At 36.7% G+C, this 16,164-nt stretch overlaps 1 protein-coding gene and 1 pseudogene across 1 annotated transcript; one reads left to right on the plus strand and one right to left on the minus strand.

Annotated features, from left to right (window-relative positions):
- Positions 1-4,991: 4,991 nt before the first annotated feature.
- Positions 4,992-6,486, minus strand: LOC133791525 (ATP synthase subunit beta, chloroplastic-like; annotated as a pseudogene).
- A 749-nt stretch (positions 6,487-7,235) lies between these two features.
- On the plus strand, positions 7,236-7,583 carry LOC133813361 (ribulose bisphosphate carboxylase large chain). The gene has a single exon (XM_062246865.1). It carries the CDS (start codon positions 7,236-7,238, stop codon positions 7,581-7,583), a length of 348 nt encoding a protein of 115 aa, XP_062102849.1.
- The last annotated feature ends 8,581 nt before the right edge of the window (positions 7,584-16,164 follow it).

Genomic DNA, 16,164 nt, shown 5'->3' on the forward strand with positions numbered 1-16,164 from the left:
TAACATCAAATGCATTGACCTTGGTCTCTTTACTTAGGTTTGCAATGATCTAAACATCAAATATATTGACCTTAGTATCTTCACTTTCTTTTGCAATGATCTCATAATCAATTGCATTGATATGTTCACCTTCTTTTAAGGTTGTATTAGTCTCATCACTACATGCATGAAATATGTCAATTCTCTTTATGGTTATCATGCATTCCTCATTGAATGCATTATTTTCATTTAGGGTTACAATGAATTCCTCATTAAATGCATTAAATTTAATCAAAGATACAAAGATCTCATCATTAATCAAAGTGACCAAATTAAATTTATTTAGAAATGCAATGATCTCAACATCAATTGCCTTAACCCTAAACTCAATACAGTTAATTTTACAATTACCATATCTCACATGGTGATCAATAACTTTACAAACAAAACAAGTATAGAAATCACCCTTGAATTTTTCATTAACATTCACCATTGTACTCTTAATATTAGCAATAAAATCAAACTCAAAAAAATATGGCAGCAAAAACATTTCATTCAAATTCTTGAATTCTACACATTTAGAAATAACGAATTTGATGATATCAATCTCCTTAAGCATGTAATCCCATTAAGTTGTCTCATATTTTGTTGATGAAGACTTTGAATCCATATCCAGATTCATGTAGAGCATTTCCTAATAGAACTTTCTTTGATCTTTCATAGTTATGTGTTCAACACAAACCAAATCTTGAAGCAATGATTTGAATGTTGTAGAAGATGAACAAATTTCCCTCACTTTTGATTATGCAAAACACAATAAATGAAGTAATTAGAATTAGAGATTTTGATTGTTGGGAATATATGAATTTACACTTTGGAAATCACCAATTAATAATAAGAATATTTTAATATTTGAAAGTCTAAATGCTAAACAAGAACCTTATTCAAAGTATGAATACAAATCTTGATAATCAAATAGACATAGTATAGTATAAATGACTATCTTGATTATAAGAAACTAATAAGTTATTAAATGATGATAAGATGAACATAGAAACATTTAATCACAATACTAACAATGAAAACACAATAGAGTAACACAAAACAAAGTTAGGATTAGATAGATACAACCTTTGATTTAGAGCAACTTGAATCTTCAAACTTGGGGAACTTCTAAGGCTTATACACAATAAGAATATTGTTGTCCAAAATCTCTATTCCAAGTCTTCCCTTATTGCTTGAAGCTTTAACTGTGTAGAATGAGATTTGAGATTTAACAAGCCTTAAAACTCATGCAAGTCAAGCAAAGCTTAATGAGTTTCTTGGAGAAAACTTTGGTATTTGAGAGAGAGAGAGAGAGAGAGAGAGAGAGAGAGAGAGAGGTTAGAGAGAGTTGGAAAGTTTGATCAAGTTTTTACAACTCTAATAACCCATATTTATATTGTAGGCATCATCCTTAGTCTAACCAATAGGATTAGAGCATTTAAAACACATCATTTGGAGCATTTTACATAACTGTATGACCCTAAAAGACCTACTAGCAGGCAATGCATCACCTGTTGGGGCTTTTGAAGCCCTTCACATTTTGGCGATGCTATGTCACTTAGGGGGCCCTCTGACTTTGGACCCCTCCAATGGTCCTAAAATTGCTCCAAATGCTACCAAACTTTTTGAGAATGTTTGGATACCTCATTGTATCACTTTAGACAAAAGTAACTTTTAGATGCCTTCTACACAATCTCATGTTTTCACTTCTCCTTAAGTGAAAACCGTTAAATATATTGCACCTCAACATGTAAACATCTTAACCATTATCTTTAACCAATCTCAACATTATTCACTATTACTTACATTATTATTTTACTTTTTCAGTTATTATTAACAACAATTTGACTAACTTGAGCGTCAGAGTCCCTTTGGCTAACACCCCATCGGTGCTTCCAATTGAACTACTACCTCCTTCTTTGTTCTTGACAGGTTGCTGGTGCCCGCTTATTCAATTGTAGGAAATCACTTCTACAATTTGGCGCTCACTGTGGGGCCCTAGCAATCAGACGATTAACAAAGAATGAAAGAGTTCACTTGAGAGCTATGCCATACATGACTTAGACATTCGATCTGGTCGCCCAACTCGCTGCCCTTATTGCCCAGATGAATTTAGATCACGAGAAAATGAAGAGGCTCGAAGCTAAGAATGCTGACCATCTCGTGTGAATGGAGGCCATGTCCTCTCAGGCTATCGAGGTTCAGCCACCCCCCTTTCGAGGACCAATGAGCCTGATTCAACCTTTGGGTGATTTAACCCCTATCTCTAACAATGATGGACCGAGTCAGACAGATCCATCATCCTCGATAAAGAACTATCAAAATCCTCCTGCCATGCCTAACATACAAAATTCTACTGTCAATGGAGATGAACAAATAACCATGAATGAACATGGAAATTCATGTGCACCCAGACAACAAAAGGCTCCAGGAGTCGGCCAGCCAGCCTCAGGAGCCGAACAACAACAGATACTAGGAGTCAACCAACCAACCTTTGTTGTTGGACAGCAACAGACACTAGAAATCAGTCAGCCGACCTTTGAGAAAGGACAGCAGCAAGCCATGGGAGTTGGTCAGCTTACCTTGGGAGCAGGACAGAGCGCTCCAGAGCAACCAATAACGTTTGGACAAAGTCAGCCAACCATGACCGAACTAGCACAACAACCCATCACTAGTTCCTGTTGGGAATATATGGTTATACTCTTTACAAATAAAAATTGAATAATGATAATAATGCAATATTCCAAACCCTAGATGTTGATCAAGATTCAAATTCAAAGTATGAATGCAATTCTTTATAATCAAAGAAACATGTTCATGATATGAATGTTAATATTGAATATAAAGAACTAAATGATTAAATGATGATAAGATGAACTTAGATACATTTAATCATCAATTCTAACGTCAAAATAGGAATAACACTTGATATTATTATAAATGCCCAGAAAAGATCATATTCGTAAAGCAGAAACATAGACATACTCCCATTAATGTGGAAAATATACCAGATTAGTCAATCCAAATTGGACATAATTGTCAAGTCATCCATAACTGTTTAGTCAAAATAACCATTCATTTTGATCGAATTGCTTAACTTCGGTTGTTTGTTGCGGTATATGTTTTGTTTCAAGATTCTCTATATCCACTAGAATTTCATTTCTATTCCATATACTTTGATTTTCTTTTTATTTTCTATTGATATAAAAAGAAAATAAATAGAATAAATCGAAGTATATATTATACAAATTCGTTGCTTTTCAGATTATCTCTAAAGAATTAAATATTAAATAAAGGATTTACAAATTGATTTTTTTTCTTCTAATTTTTAGCTTATTTAGATTAGATAAGATAGAATAGATTCAATCTTATATTTCAATATTATCTCGAGATAAAATAATTGTATATATTACAAATATTCTATTTTATAGGGCTATACGGACTCGAACCGTAGACCTTCTCGGTAAAACAGACCAAAATTTTTATTATCAAAATGATTTGAATTGTTTCAAAGACCCAACATGCTTTTTTTTTTGCATTGGTCTCTTTCGTTAACCGATATAAATATCAGTTAGTCTACCATATTTTTTTGATAGAAAAACAAAAAGAAAATAAAAAGATGGCTCCACGTGCTCTGATTCATTATGTGCATTCCAATCCAGGAGCACTACCAAAGTGTTTCAAAGAAGGATTATCCTGATGTAGGTCTGCTTTTGGCCTATAGACCGACTTAAGTTAAATGGAGTTTCTATTGCTCTGCTTGAATCAAATATGAAACTTTATACACCTTAAAGTTCATAAGATAGAACGAAAAGATAATTTTGTTGAGGTCCTTATACTCATTAGGCTTAGCATTGAATAAATAGAATATTCACCTTATCAGTATTGCAAAGCAATGATGTGTTCTATCTTGGCATCCGTTTAGGCGCCCAAATCAGACCAAACCATTTGTCAGGCTATTGTTCTCTTCTTTTGTTTCCCAAAAGCATAGAGTAAGACATCCATTGCTCAATAAGATCAAATCTTTTGATTACACGCTGGACTCCTTTGAAAAACATTGGCGCGCGTGTAAACGAGGTGCTCTACCAACTGAGCTATAGCCCTTATGCTTGTGATACATATTTTATCATGTAGATAATTTCTTGTCAAGATAGCTCTTTGATTGGTATTGCTTATAAGTAATATTCAATTTATAATCCATCAATGGGATAGGTCCCCTTTTGTTTTGTGAGGATAAAATACCTACTTAACTTAGTGGTTAGAGTATTGCTTTCATAAGGCAGGAGTCATTGGTTCAAATCCAATAGTAGGTAGAACTTATTAGATAGCAACGTCACTAGTATATAATGAGTTTTTATACGCATTCGCTTTTATTGATTTTGTATATTTTTTATCCTACTCTATTGAATTTTCTAATTTCAAATTAGTTCATTGCATTAGAATTTGATTCTACTTTATTGGATTTGATTCTTATTCGATTTTAATTTGAATCTTCATATGCAAAAGTACGGTGTATAAACAGAACTTCTGTTATACATCTTATTTTGCTTATTCGGACACACTAACTAGTTACGACATCATATTGATAGCCTCTACTCGTGTCCTAGCTCGTTTGAGAGCTAGATTTGCCTCAATTGTTTGTGTCTTGCCTTCAGCTTTACTTAAGTTAACTTCTGCTATTTCAAGAGTTTGCTGAGCTTCTTGTGGATCAATGTCACTACCCTTCTCTGCATCATTTACTAAAACAGTGATCTCATTATTCCCTATTCTAGCAAAACCACCCATCAGAGCCATCATTAACCATTGGTCTTGAAGGTGTATTCTCAAAATATCGATATCTACAGCTGTGGCAATAGGTGTATGATTTGGTAATATTCCAATTTTTCCACTATTAGTCGATAAAATTATTTCTTTCACTTATGAATTTCCAACAATTTTATTTGGGGTTAGTACACAAAGATTGAAGGTCATTTCTTCAATTTGTTCTCCATTTCTAATTTCGTAGCCTTTGCAGTAGCTTGGTCAATGTTACCTACCAAATAAAAATCCTGTTCGGGAAGACCATCTAATTCTCCAGAAAGAATCAATTGAAACCCTTTAATTGTTTCTGCTAGACCAATATATTTCCCCAGGGAACCTGTAAATACTTCTACTACAAAAAAAGGTTGTGACAAGAAACGCTCAATTTTTTGTGCTCTTGCTACGGTTAAGCGATCGTCTTCAGAGAATTCGTCCAACCCAAGAATAGCTATAATGTCCTGAAGTTCTTTGTAACGTTGTAAAGTTTCTTTAACTCTTTGCGCAGTTTCATAATGTTCTTCACCAACAATCTGAGGTTGGAGAATCGTTGACGTTGAATCTAAAGTATCTACTGCTGGATAGATGCCTTTGGCAGCCAATCCTCTTGATAGTACGGTAGTCGCATCTAAATGTGCAAATTTCGTGGTTGGAGCTGGATTGGTCAAATCGTCCGCGGGTACATAAACTGCTTGAATAGAAGTTATGGACCCCTCTTTGGTAGAAGTAATTTTTTTTTGTAAAGAATCCATTTTAGTACTAAGAGTGGGTTGATAACCCACAGCGGAAGGCATTCTGCCTAATAAGGCAGATACTTCAGATCCTACTTGGACAAAATGAAAGATATTGTCGATAAGTAGAAGTACGTCTTGTTCATTAATATCTCAGAAAATACTCCGCCATAGTTAGAGCAGTTAAACCAAATCTCATACGAGCCCCTGGTGGTTCATTCATCTGACCATAGACTAGAGCCACTTTTGATTTGGCAATATTTTGTTCATTAATTACACCAGATTCTTTCATTTCCATGTAAAGATCATTTCCTTCACAAGTACGTTCACCTACTCCACCAAATACGAATACGCCCCATGAGCTTTGGCAATGTTGTTGATCAATTCCATAATGAGTATTGTTTTACCTACTCCAACACCCCCAAAGAGTCTTATTTTTCCTCCACGGCAATAAGGGGCTAAAAGATCTACTACTTTAATTCCTATTTCAAAAATCAATAATTTTGTATCTAATTGTATAAAGGCAGGTGCAAATCTATGAATAGGAGATGTTGTGCGAGTATCTACCGGACCTAAATTATCAATGGGCTCCCAAGTACGTTGAAAATTTGTCCTAGTGTCGCTCTGCCGACTGGAGCACTTAAAGGAGCTCCTGTGTCAATCACGTCCATTCCTCTCATTAGACCATCTGTAGCACTCATAGCTACAGCTCTAACTCGATTATTTCCTAATAATTTTTGTACTTCACATGTCACATTAATTTGTTTACCAATAGTATCTCGACCCTTAACTACCAGAGCATTGTAAATATTAGGCATTTTCCCCGGCGGAAAAGCTACATCCAGTACCGGACCAATGATTTGAGCAATACGCCCCTGATTTTTTTGTCAAGTGCGGAAACCCCAGGACTAGAAGTAGTAGGATTTATTCTCATAAAAAAAGAAAAGAGATGTTGAAATTTTTTGTGAAATTGAAATAAAAAATATAGGTTCGAGAGCAAAGCAAGTTAAGTTGATCGGTTAATTCAATTAAGAGATGGGCGTTAGCACTCGATTTCGTTGGTAACAAATATTCAACTGAATCCAATTCAATTGTTTAGTTATTTTTTTTTATTCAATTTCAATGAGTGAATTTTCAAGTTCAACCAAAATCCATTAAACCCCAGTTTCAAATTCAAAATAAAATATCAAGCGAATGAATAAAATTTTTGCGAAAGCCGTGGAATTTGAACCTAAACTCCATTTACGCTTCATTTTTCTATCTCATTGGCTCTTATTGCCTATTTCAACATATCGATGTAGTCTTAGCCTATTATTATTTTAGAATATTTTATTTTTTATATCTATACCCCTTATTTCTTTTCATGGACAAATTTCACCTGTTTTTACATCTAATCTAGGATTTATATATACAACATATTTACTGTCAAGGCCGCATTTATTATATATTTTTATTCAAAAATAAAGGGTACGAGATTAGAAACTTGAAAAAACAAGATAGGGTTGCGCTATATATATGAAAGAGTATACAATAATGATGTATTTGACGAATCAAATACCACGGTATAAAAACGAACCGTTCGTTCTGATCAGTTGATAATTTTGTGAAATATTCCTGTGATAAGGTTTCATTAACTCCTAATTCATGTCGAGTAGACCTTGTTATTGCGAGAATTCTTAATTCATGAGTTGTAGGGAGGGACTTATGTCACCACAAACAGAGACTAAAGCAAGTGTTGGATTCAAAGCAGGTGTTAAAGGTTATAAATTGACTTATTACACACCGGACTATGAAACCAAAGATATTGATATCTTGGCAGCATTTCGAGTAACTCCTCAACATGGAGTTCCCCCTGAAGAAGCTGGGGCTACGGTAGCTGCTGAATCTTCTACTGGTACATGGACAACTGTATGGATTGACGGGCTTACCAGCCTTGATCGCTACAAAGGTCGATGCTACCACATCGAGCCCGTTGCTAGAGAAGAAAATCAATATATTGCTTATGTAGCTTATCCCTTAGACCTTTTTTAATAAGGTTTTGTTACTAACATGTTTACTTCCATTGTGGGTAATGTATTTGGGTTCAAATTCCTGCGCGCTATACGACGCGCCCCAAGTCAGAGGCATAAAGCCTCCCTGATGAGAGACACGGGCCACGACATACCCATCCTTGGGCCGCGGCGCGCCTGGAGGACAGAGGCTTCCAGCCTCTTCGAACACACGAGCCGCGGCGCTTGAAGAAAGTCCGAAACCCAGAAATCCCATAATTTTCTACATTTTTCCTAAACTCAATTCACCAAAATTCCACTGTAAACATGAACTATAGCCAAAAATAAGTCTCTCAAGTATTCCCAAGTACCTTAAACAACACCACCACAGTAATAGCTAAGCCAAAACTCCATCACAACCCAAAATTCAAACCTTGAGTTTGAAACTCAAGAACATCAATATCAAACTCATAATTCAACAGAGAAGCATAAGAATTCACTTACACCTTTTTCAAATGATAACCCTGAAGAAATCCTCAGCTGATCCTAGCTTGATTCCTCAGTCTCCAAGCTTCCACACCTTCAATTCTCAGCCAGTTCCTCAAAGAATCCCCCCTTAGTTCCAAGAACACCAAATAGAGAGGAAGGAAAACGTGTAGGGAGAGAGGGAGAGAGTTCCTTCTACTTCTAGTGGGTTCTACTATCTAAGGCCATCCAAACCTATCCCCAAGTGAAAAGTCCAAAATGCCCTATAGACATAACCCTATCCTTTAACAGTCCCAAGGGCTAAATCTTCATTTGCCACATCCCGATAGTTCCTCGAGTGTTCCTAATAAATTCTCATTTAATCCCAACATGTACAAACCATTACTAAACTACTACCCATTACTCGGTCATCCCCAAACACATTATATTCCCAAAATACCCCCAGGCTCCTTACAAGCCGGGCATTTGACCCCGTTGTGTCTATTCCGCTAATCAGCTCCCTTGAATCGTCTCAGATCACACATCTCAAATATATCCCCATAACACTGGGGTCTCACTCACAACGCATGCATATTTACATTTATACCCCCCAACAGACCAAAATTACAAACACGCCCCTATTCACAGAAATGGGCCCACATGCATATTTAATACACACAATCATGCATGTCCAATCACATAATTACCAAATTCATATAATATCATAATTAAATCAATTTGCCCTCCTGACACACTAATCAAGGCCCTAAGCCTTATTAGCAAATTTGGGACGCTACAGGTATGTAGGCAGCTCTACGGAGTGCAACCCCAATTGCATCCAAATTTTTTTAATGATTATACTGGTCATCCAGCAAGTTAGTCAAGATGAAAAGTTAGCATGACCATGATTCTTCTAAGGATGAGAACACGCCACGAGCTAACGTAAGAAAAAATCAAAGTCTATGTCTAAAATAACAAGTATATTACACTTAGACTGAGGGACAAAGATAAGATAAATCATCAAACAAACTAGTTAGTCAGACCCAATAAGCGAAAGAAGAGGATGAGCTAAGTCGATCAACCATCCATAACAAAAGGAAAGGATGAGCTAAGTCAATCAGCAATACGGACAAACCAGACAACCATCTGGACAAAACATAATAAAAAAATTAGATAACACAATCAATCATTTAAATAGAACATACTTAATACAAGATTGTCTTGAATTGAAACACAAAAGGCTTACATAAAACGTCAATACTTTCAGGTAAACTACCAACCATTCAGGAAAGTTAAACTACTACTGAAATAATTAAAGATACAAACTACAACAACTTATAAAGAGTTCATACAGTCATCCAACAACATGTTCTTACAACAAAGTCATAGTCAATTAAACAAGGGCCAAGAATTAGTCATCTCGACTAAGGTCGCATGTGGTCATTTCTCCGAAAGAGGCAGCCAGGTTGTCAGCTTGAGCAACCTCCTCAGCCTTCATCCGCTGTAGCTCCTCATAATCATTGATAAACTGAGTTACACCCCAAGACACAGCCTTCCCATCGCGATAATCAATCACCATTTGACCGCGACATTGGACCCCAGCCTCCAAACCGATATCAATCAAACGACCCTCCAGCATATCAACCTTGGCTTGAACATTGACTAGGGTAGCCAAAGTAGATTGCAGATGACTGGCATCCTGCTCCTTAGCATTCAACTAGGTCTTAAGTTCCCCATTAAGCTTCTCAAGATCCGCCTTGCAATTCTTCAACCCCTTAACCTCAATCTGTAGATCAACCTTTTGAGTCTTCAACTTTTTCACTTGTTTTTCAAAAGCATGAATCTTCTCATTTGCCCATAAAAGGCCCTGCATACCCTGCAAAAATAAAAAAAACAAGTCGATCAGTGTGACCATCCAACCTTACACAATAAATTATTTGTTGAGTCGGACATACTTGAAAGGCATGGGAAATGAACGTGGAAAGCGATGATTCTACCCTAAGCTGATAAAACATGTCTTTATCCTTAGGTCATAGTAGCTAGTTAACCTCTCCAAGGTGTGAGCCAAACTTTTTGAGGCAGTCGACGGGAAAGAAAGCTCTATTTTCTCACCAAACCAATCGGTTGAGTCAGTCGAAGAAGCCTGCTTCTTCTTCTTCTTCTTCTGAGTCCTTCTGGCAGAAGGAGGAGGAGGCGGAACAACATTAACAACCTTATTTTCAGCACTTGAAGTCGCACCCACCTGCTTCTTACATGCGCGAAGGTGTTCCATTGTAATGCCCTGAATTCTCCGATGTGGTTAATGGCGGGATTAGTAGGCCGGGAGGGCCATACTTGTTTAATTATGCCATTAACTGATATTATGCATGTATGTGTGAATTATATTAGAATACAATGTTAAATGCGTGCATGTGGGTCCACATTTTAATTACAGGGGTGTGATAGTAATTTGGCCTGTTGAGGGTAAAATGGTATATTTGTATGCATGTCGGTGATATATGGTTGAGACCACATTATAATGTGGGTTTGTTCGAGCTATTCGGCATGAGACGATCTTGGGACAATGATTAGCAGTTTAGTCACAACAGGTTCAAGTGCGGGGCTTGGGGTGATTTTAATGATTAGAGCGTTACCGGGTATTAAAGGGTAACGAGATGTGAATTATTGGTGTTTGAGATTATCGAGAATAGCGGGAATTGGAGAGCGTTAATTATGATTAACGAGATAGGTGGAAAATACCAGATATGCCTTGGGAGCCTTTAGAAACTTTAAATTGACCTAGGGGTAAAATGGTCATTTCACCCCTAGGATAGATATAAGTTATTTTTGGTTGAGGAAGAGGTAGAAAAATAGAGCACGTTTAAGAGTTTTCCCGTACCATCTTCCCTTCAGTTTTCTTTGCGATTTTTTAATCATTCTTGAGGATTCAAGCTTGGGAAGCAAGCCTTGGAAGTTTGGGAGTGTGCTCCTCCATTGAAGGGCTTCATAAGCTAAGCTTTGGGTAAGTTTCTAACCAGAGAATTCCCTGGTTTGCTCTGTTTTAGTTATGTTTTGCAGCTGAGATTTCTAGATTGAATACATGGTTTTGTTGGGAGTTTTGGCTAGGGTTCCTATGGTTGGGATGTTTGGGGTATGTTAGGATGGTTTTTGGGTTCATTTGGCATTAAAAACGGGATTTGGAAGCTTGGGAATCAGGTTGGAATCGAAGGAGATGAAGAAGGTCGGTTCAGGGGAGTTTTTTGGTCTGGAGGTACCACTATAGCGCCCACCCTAGGGTGCTACATCGCTCCTCAGGAGGCAAATGGGCATGTTGGGGGTTTTGAGTATAGCGCTGGGGCGCTAGGGGTTCAGCGCTGTAGCGCTACCCTGTTCCTTCAAAGTCCCGTTTTGAGTGTTTTTAAGGGTTTTTGACTTGGGGTTTCAATCCTTAAGGCTCGGGATCGAATCTACTCACCATGTGGGCATGTTTCGAGGTCCCAAGAGTGGTGCTTAGGTTAAAACCCTATCCATGTTGATTCTCATTAATTGAGGTTATAATTGGTTGTGATTAGGTAACCACTAAGGAATCAAAGGTCGATCGTTCTCAGGAGTCGTTCTTATCATCATTTCTAGCTCGAACCAGAGGTAAGAAAACTGCACCCCATATGTGACATGTGTGATTATTCTTGAGGCATGTGGAATGTGTGAATGTGGACATGGATTGATTATCGAATGCTTAATAAATCTTTGCTCACTTATGCATGGTACTGACTCATTAGTCAGATTTGGCAAAGGTGCTAGTATCAACTGTGAAGCTATGACTCATTAGTCAGGTTCGGCAGTGGTATTGGGCACTGGTCACATAGTGCTGACTTATTAGTCAGGACGGCCTTAGCGTGTTCCACGCAAGCCATTAAAGAGTGGATCTAATCGACTATCTGCATTGGATGACTCAAAGAGCATTAATGTCGGACCGACCTCAAGTTCGATGAATATTATAAGCGCTTGTGTGGCTTACCCATCAGTCACTCATTTGTTAAGTTAGAGGCTTACCCATCAGTCTCTCATTTGTTAAGGCTAGTGGCTTACCCAGCGGCCACTATTCTGTTTAATTAGTGACTTGCTTGTCAGTCACTCAGTATGGTTTACCAGAACCTCAAGTGATATTCACTCATCTGTTTAAGAGTTGTATACTCTGTGTGATTATAATGATAATTATTTGATAATGTTTACATATAATGCTATGTTTTCTTGCTGGGCTTTGACTCATGGGTGCTATGTGGTGCAGGTAAAGGGAAAGAAAATCTCACCCATCCTTGAGTGGAGAGCTTAGGTGGTGATGTGTACATATGCGGCTGCTTGACCACCACAGCCAAGGAGTTCTCAGAGGAACTAGAGGGTTTACCCTATTTTTGCTGCTTAGGTCGGCGGGTTTGTAATTTTGGAACAGTAATGACCTTTTTGAGTTGTAAATAACTTGTAAATGTTCTTGTGGGCCCATGAACAGTTTTATGTATTAAATAAAACATATCCTTTCCTTTTTATTGAATTTTTCACCTTAGCCTCTTAATGACACTTAGAACACGTTTTTAACCAAAGGACTCGAGTAGCGGGTCAAATTTTCGGTTCACTGTAACGATTCTGGGGTAGCCAAGGCATTACATCCATAGCCCCCGAGCCATCCAGATCCAGACAGAACGTTCGTCCGTCTGTAAAATTTTGTTCGCCTGGCGTCAATTCACTTAGAAAAGAAGACTTACACCCCAAAATCTCAAGACTCCTTGTGATAAGTATAATTCAAGATTAAATGTGACTCGTAGGAAGGGAAATACCTTCAGGATGACGAGGAACCTGACTCCACAAAGAGCTACTTTGAAGGTTCGAATCAGACAATACCACTTGCCACCTACGGTCTTCTCTCAGAAAATCGACAAATCAATAAACCCTTCCTTGAGCCTAGGGATGTAAATGGGGCGGGTCGGCCTCGCCCCGCTAAAGATCCGCCCCAACCCGCTAAGCTCCTGCCTCGACCCGACCTACCCCGTTAAGGCTATTGATGCAGGTCGGGTCAAACCCGCCCCGGATGTGATGGGACAGGTCAGACCCAACCCGGTAAGGTTTTTTTTTCTTCTTTTTCTTTAATAAAAGAAAGACTAATTTTTTTAAAAATGTTACAATATAAAAATAAAATAGCAAAAAAATCTGCCATACTATATAGAAATGAGCTGCCTAATTTTTTTTATAAATGGTCTTGCATACTAAAATAAAATAAAATTTAATGTACTTCAAAGCAAAACATCAATTTTCTCATCTATCTCTCTTAAATATACTTTGTCTTATATATATATATATTTGTATTGTGAATCACCCTAAATAGTGGTAGTAATAAAAATTTATTTATTACAAAAAAAAACAACAACAACAACCGGGTCGGGTCGTGATCCGACCCACTTCAATTGCTAGTAAGTCGGGTCGGATCTCGACCTGCCCCGTTTTTACCCCGCTTATATCTGGATCAAGGGTCGTCCCGTCGGGTCGAGGTTCTGACCCGCCCCGATCCACTGGGTTTTTTTCCATCCCTACTTGAGCCCTCTGATAATTCTATGATATAGAGTTATTTAGTTTTCTTTTACACTTGATTTTATAGGAAAAGAGTGTTGAATTGAGCCTTTAATCGTTAATATTTTAGTTAATTTGATCTTTGTGTCTTGTGTAGTTTAATTTTAGAGTTGGGTTTTTTTTTAGCTATTTTGGACTTAAATAATTGTTAGGTTCATTTTAGGTTTGTTTTAGAGATTGTTTTATGTTATGTTTTTAGTTATTTAGGATTGTTTAGCGCAGATTTATGCTTGTTTTCTTCTTGTTTCAGGCTTTAATGGTCAAGTACATAATATGGAGTGAAATGAGAAGAAACATGTTAAATATGATAAATAAGATGGATTTCATGTTGATTGTGGAGTTTCAAGACATTATGTGAGGAAAATACTACATTGAAGATGCTCAACACACGTCGTTTATGCTCTATAACGCAAGTCTGAGACTTCAAGCCGCATTTTGACTATGATTTATTCACTTTCTGGAAACACTTCTAGAAATAGAAGTTGTAGATATTTCTCTTATCTTTCCATAGATTTTTTAATCATTCACTTCAGAGTTATATCGAAGGAGTTATGATCAAAATATGATGAGTTGACGCTGCAGGCTGTTCGAAACGAGTTTCGTTCTATTCTGACTTTAGCGCTACAACGCCATAATAAGAGGGCTATAGCGCTAGTGCACCAGATTTTGAGGCATTTTGCCACTGTTAATAGCGCTCCAGAAGTAGCGCTACAGTGTTAGTGACGCGATTTTCACATTTCTGACCACTTTTTGAATGGCAATTTGGTCTTTTCACTTGGAACTTTGGAGGGTTACTTAAGAAACATAATGTTGCGACTTTAGTAGTTTTTTAAAGAGGGGGAGATTGAAAAAAACCCTAGATTAAGCAAGGAGGCTAGAGAAGAAACAACAAGAAAACTCAGAGTTCTTTTTCTTTTTTCTTTATCTTTTGATTCTATGTTTATGTTTGATTTAGTCATGTTTATGAACTAAATTTCTGTTTAGGTTTTCTAATTGACTCTCTTGAAACTCTATTATGATTTAATGCAATTATCTATTTCTCCTTCATCTGAAATCTATTCAATTTGTGTTTATTGTGTATGTAATTGACTGCGCATCTTTTACATATGATTTACGAATTTGAATCAAAATCTGAAAAGTGAGATTTGAATATGCTAAAATTGAATAGACATAGATTTCAATTTAGAACGAGAGTATCAAATTGGTTTATGTGATTGAAGGTTGTGTTCATTGCTTCCTATTGTTTGAATTGACCATAGAAATATAGGGAATTCACACTAGGTCGAGTTTTCTATTTCTTAACTCGAATAGTTAACACTTTTGCATACCTATCATTTCAATGAGAAGAGTTTCAATAGTAATTGCATTAAAGATTAATAGAGTGGATAGCAGAGAAGATTAGGATTCCTAATTGTTTTACAGTGAATTCAATCCAAGGTTTTGTTATTATTTGTTATTTTATTTAAATTTTAATTATTGTTTCTGAATATTATAGTTTCTTTTTCTGTGTCTAAAAGAATCAAGAATTTTAATTGATCAAATAGAAAGAGAAATTAATTGACTGGTAATTGAGAATTCAGTCCTTGAGGACGATATTTGGTTTTTACCATATTATTACAAGTTGCGACTATGTGCACTTGCATAGCTTAAAAATTTCGCAACAATAACTATTTTGCTTTCATTTTTTGTGATAAAGGAGCTCAAGCTAGTTTGGGAAGCAAAAGGAGTGGGAAAGTTGGCAAGAAATAGTGGAACACATGCTGAAATATGCAGTTTTGCTAAGAGGATTGTTGCAACATTTTGGAGCTGCGTGGTCAACTATAGCCTAGCTGGAAAAAGTCACTGCTAAGTGGCTTTCCCAGCTAGCCTGAGGTGTAAAAATAGCCACATGGGCACTCTTATGTCAGAATTATGGTGGACTAAATAAAAGTGGGCCTAAAAGGAGAAAAGTAGTGGATTAGGCTTACTAATTTTAGAAGGGAATTGTACCCTAGGGTAAAAAGGGAACATCACGTGAAAAAGGAGGAGGTAGCCATTTTTTGGGGAGAAATGGGAGAGCTGCAAGTACAGAAAGAGAGGAGGTAGGAGAAGTATAAGAAGTCCAAGAAGAGAAAAGAAGAGGAATCTTACATCACCATTGAAGAAATTTTGTTCTTACTCTCTCCCTCTCTCTAGATTTGTATTTTCTCTTTTGATTGTGAATTTTGATACTCATGGGCAGAATTGAAAGTGGATTTATGCTCTTTACATTAGCCATGAGCTAATCTTTTGTGGCTTGAATTGTTGATGAACTCTATGTCTTATTTCTAAATTTTTAGCACTTTATTTTAGTAATTTACCCATTGTTCATTCAATTGTGCTTAATGATGAATTCTTGTTATTGCTTGATCACCAATTACAAGATATTGAGTTATATTTGTGCTAGGAAGTTTGAATATAATGGATAGATTTGAATGACACAAGTGGTAATCTTGTTAGATTATGTTTGTGAATAGCATAGGAATGTGTTATTTGTCTTGTGTAACAATGATGAATTGATGCTTCATTCTGGGTTCTTTAAC

Source organism: Humulus lupulus, chromosome 1 (assembly GCF_963169125.1).
Source record: "Humulus lupulus chromosome 1, drHumLupu1.1, whole genome shotgun sequence".
NCBI lineage: Eukaryota > Viridiplantae > Streptophyta > Magnoliopsida > Rosales > Cannabaceae > Humulus > Humulus lupulus.

What these genes read in the sequence shown, in the direction of transcription:
- LOC133813361 (XM_062246865.1), top strand. Translation starts at nt 7,236, where the DNA reads ATGAGTTGTAGGGAGGGACTTATGTCACCACAAACAGAGACTAAAGCA.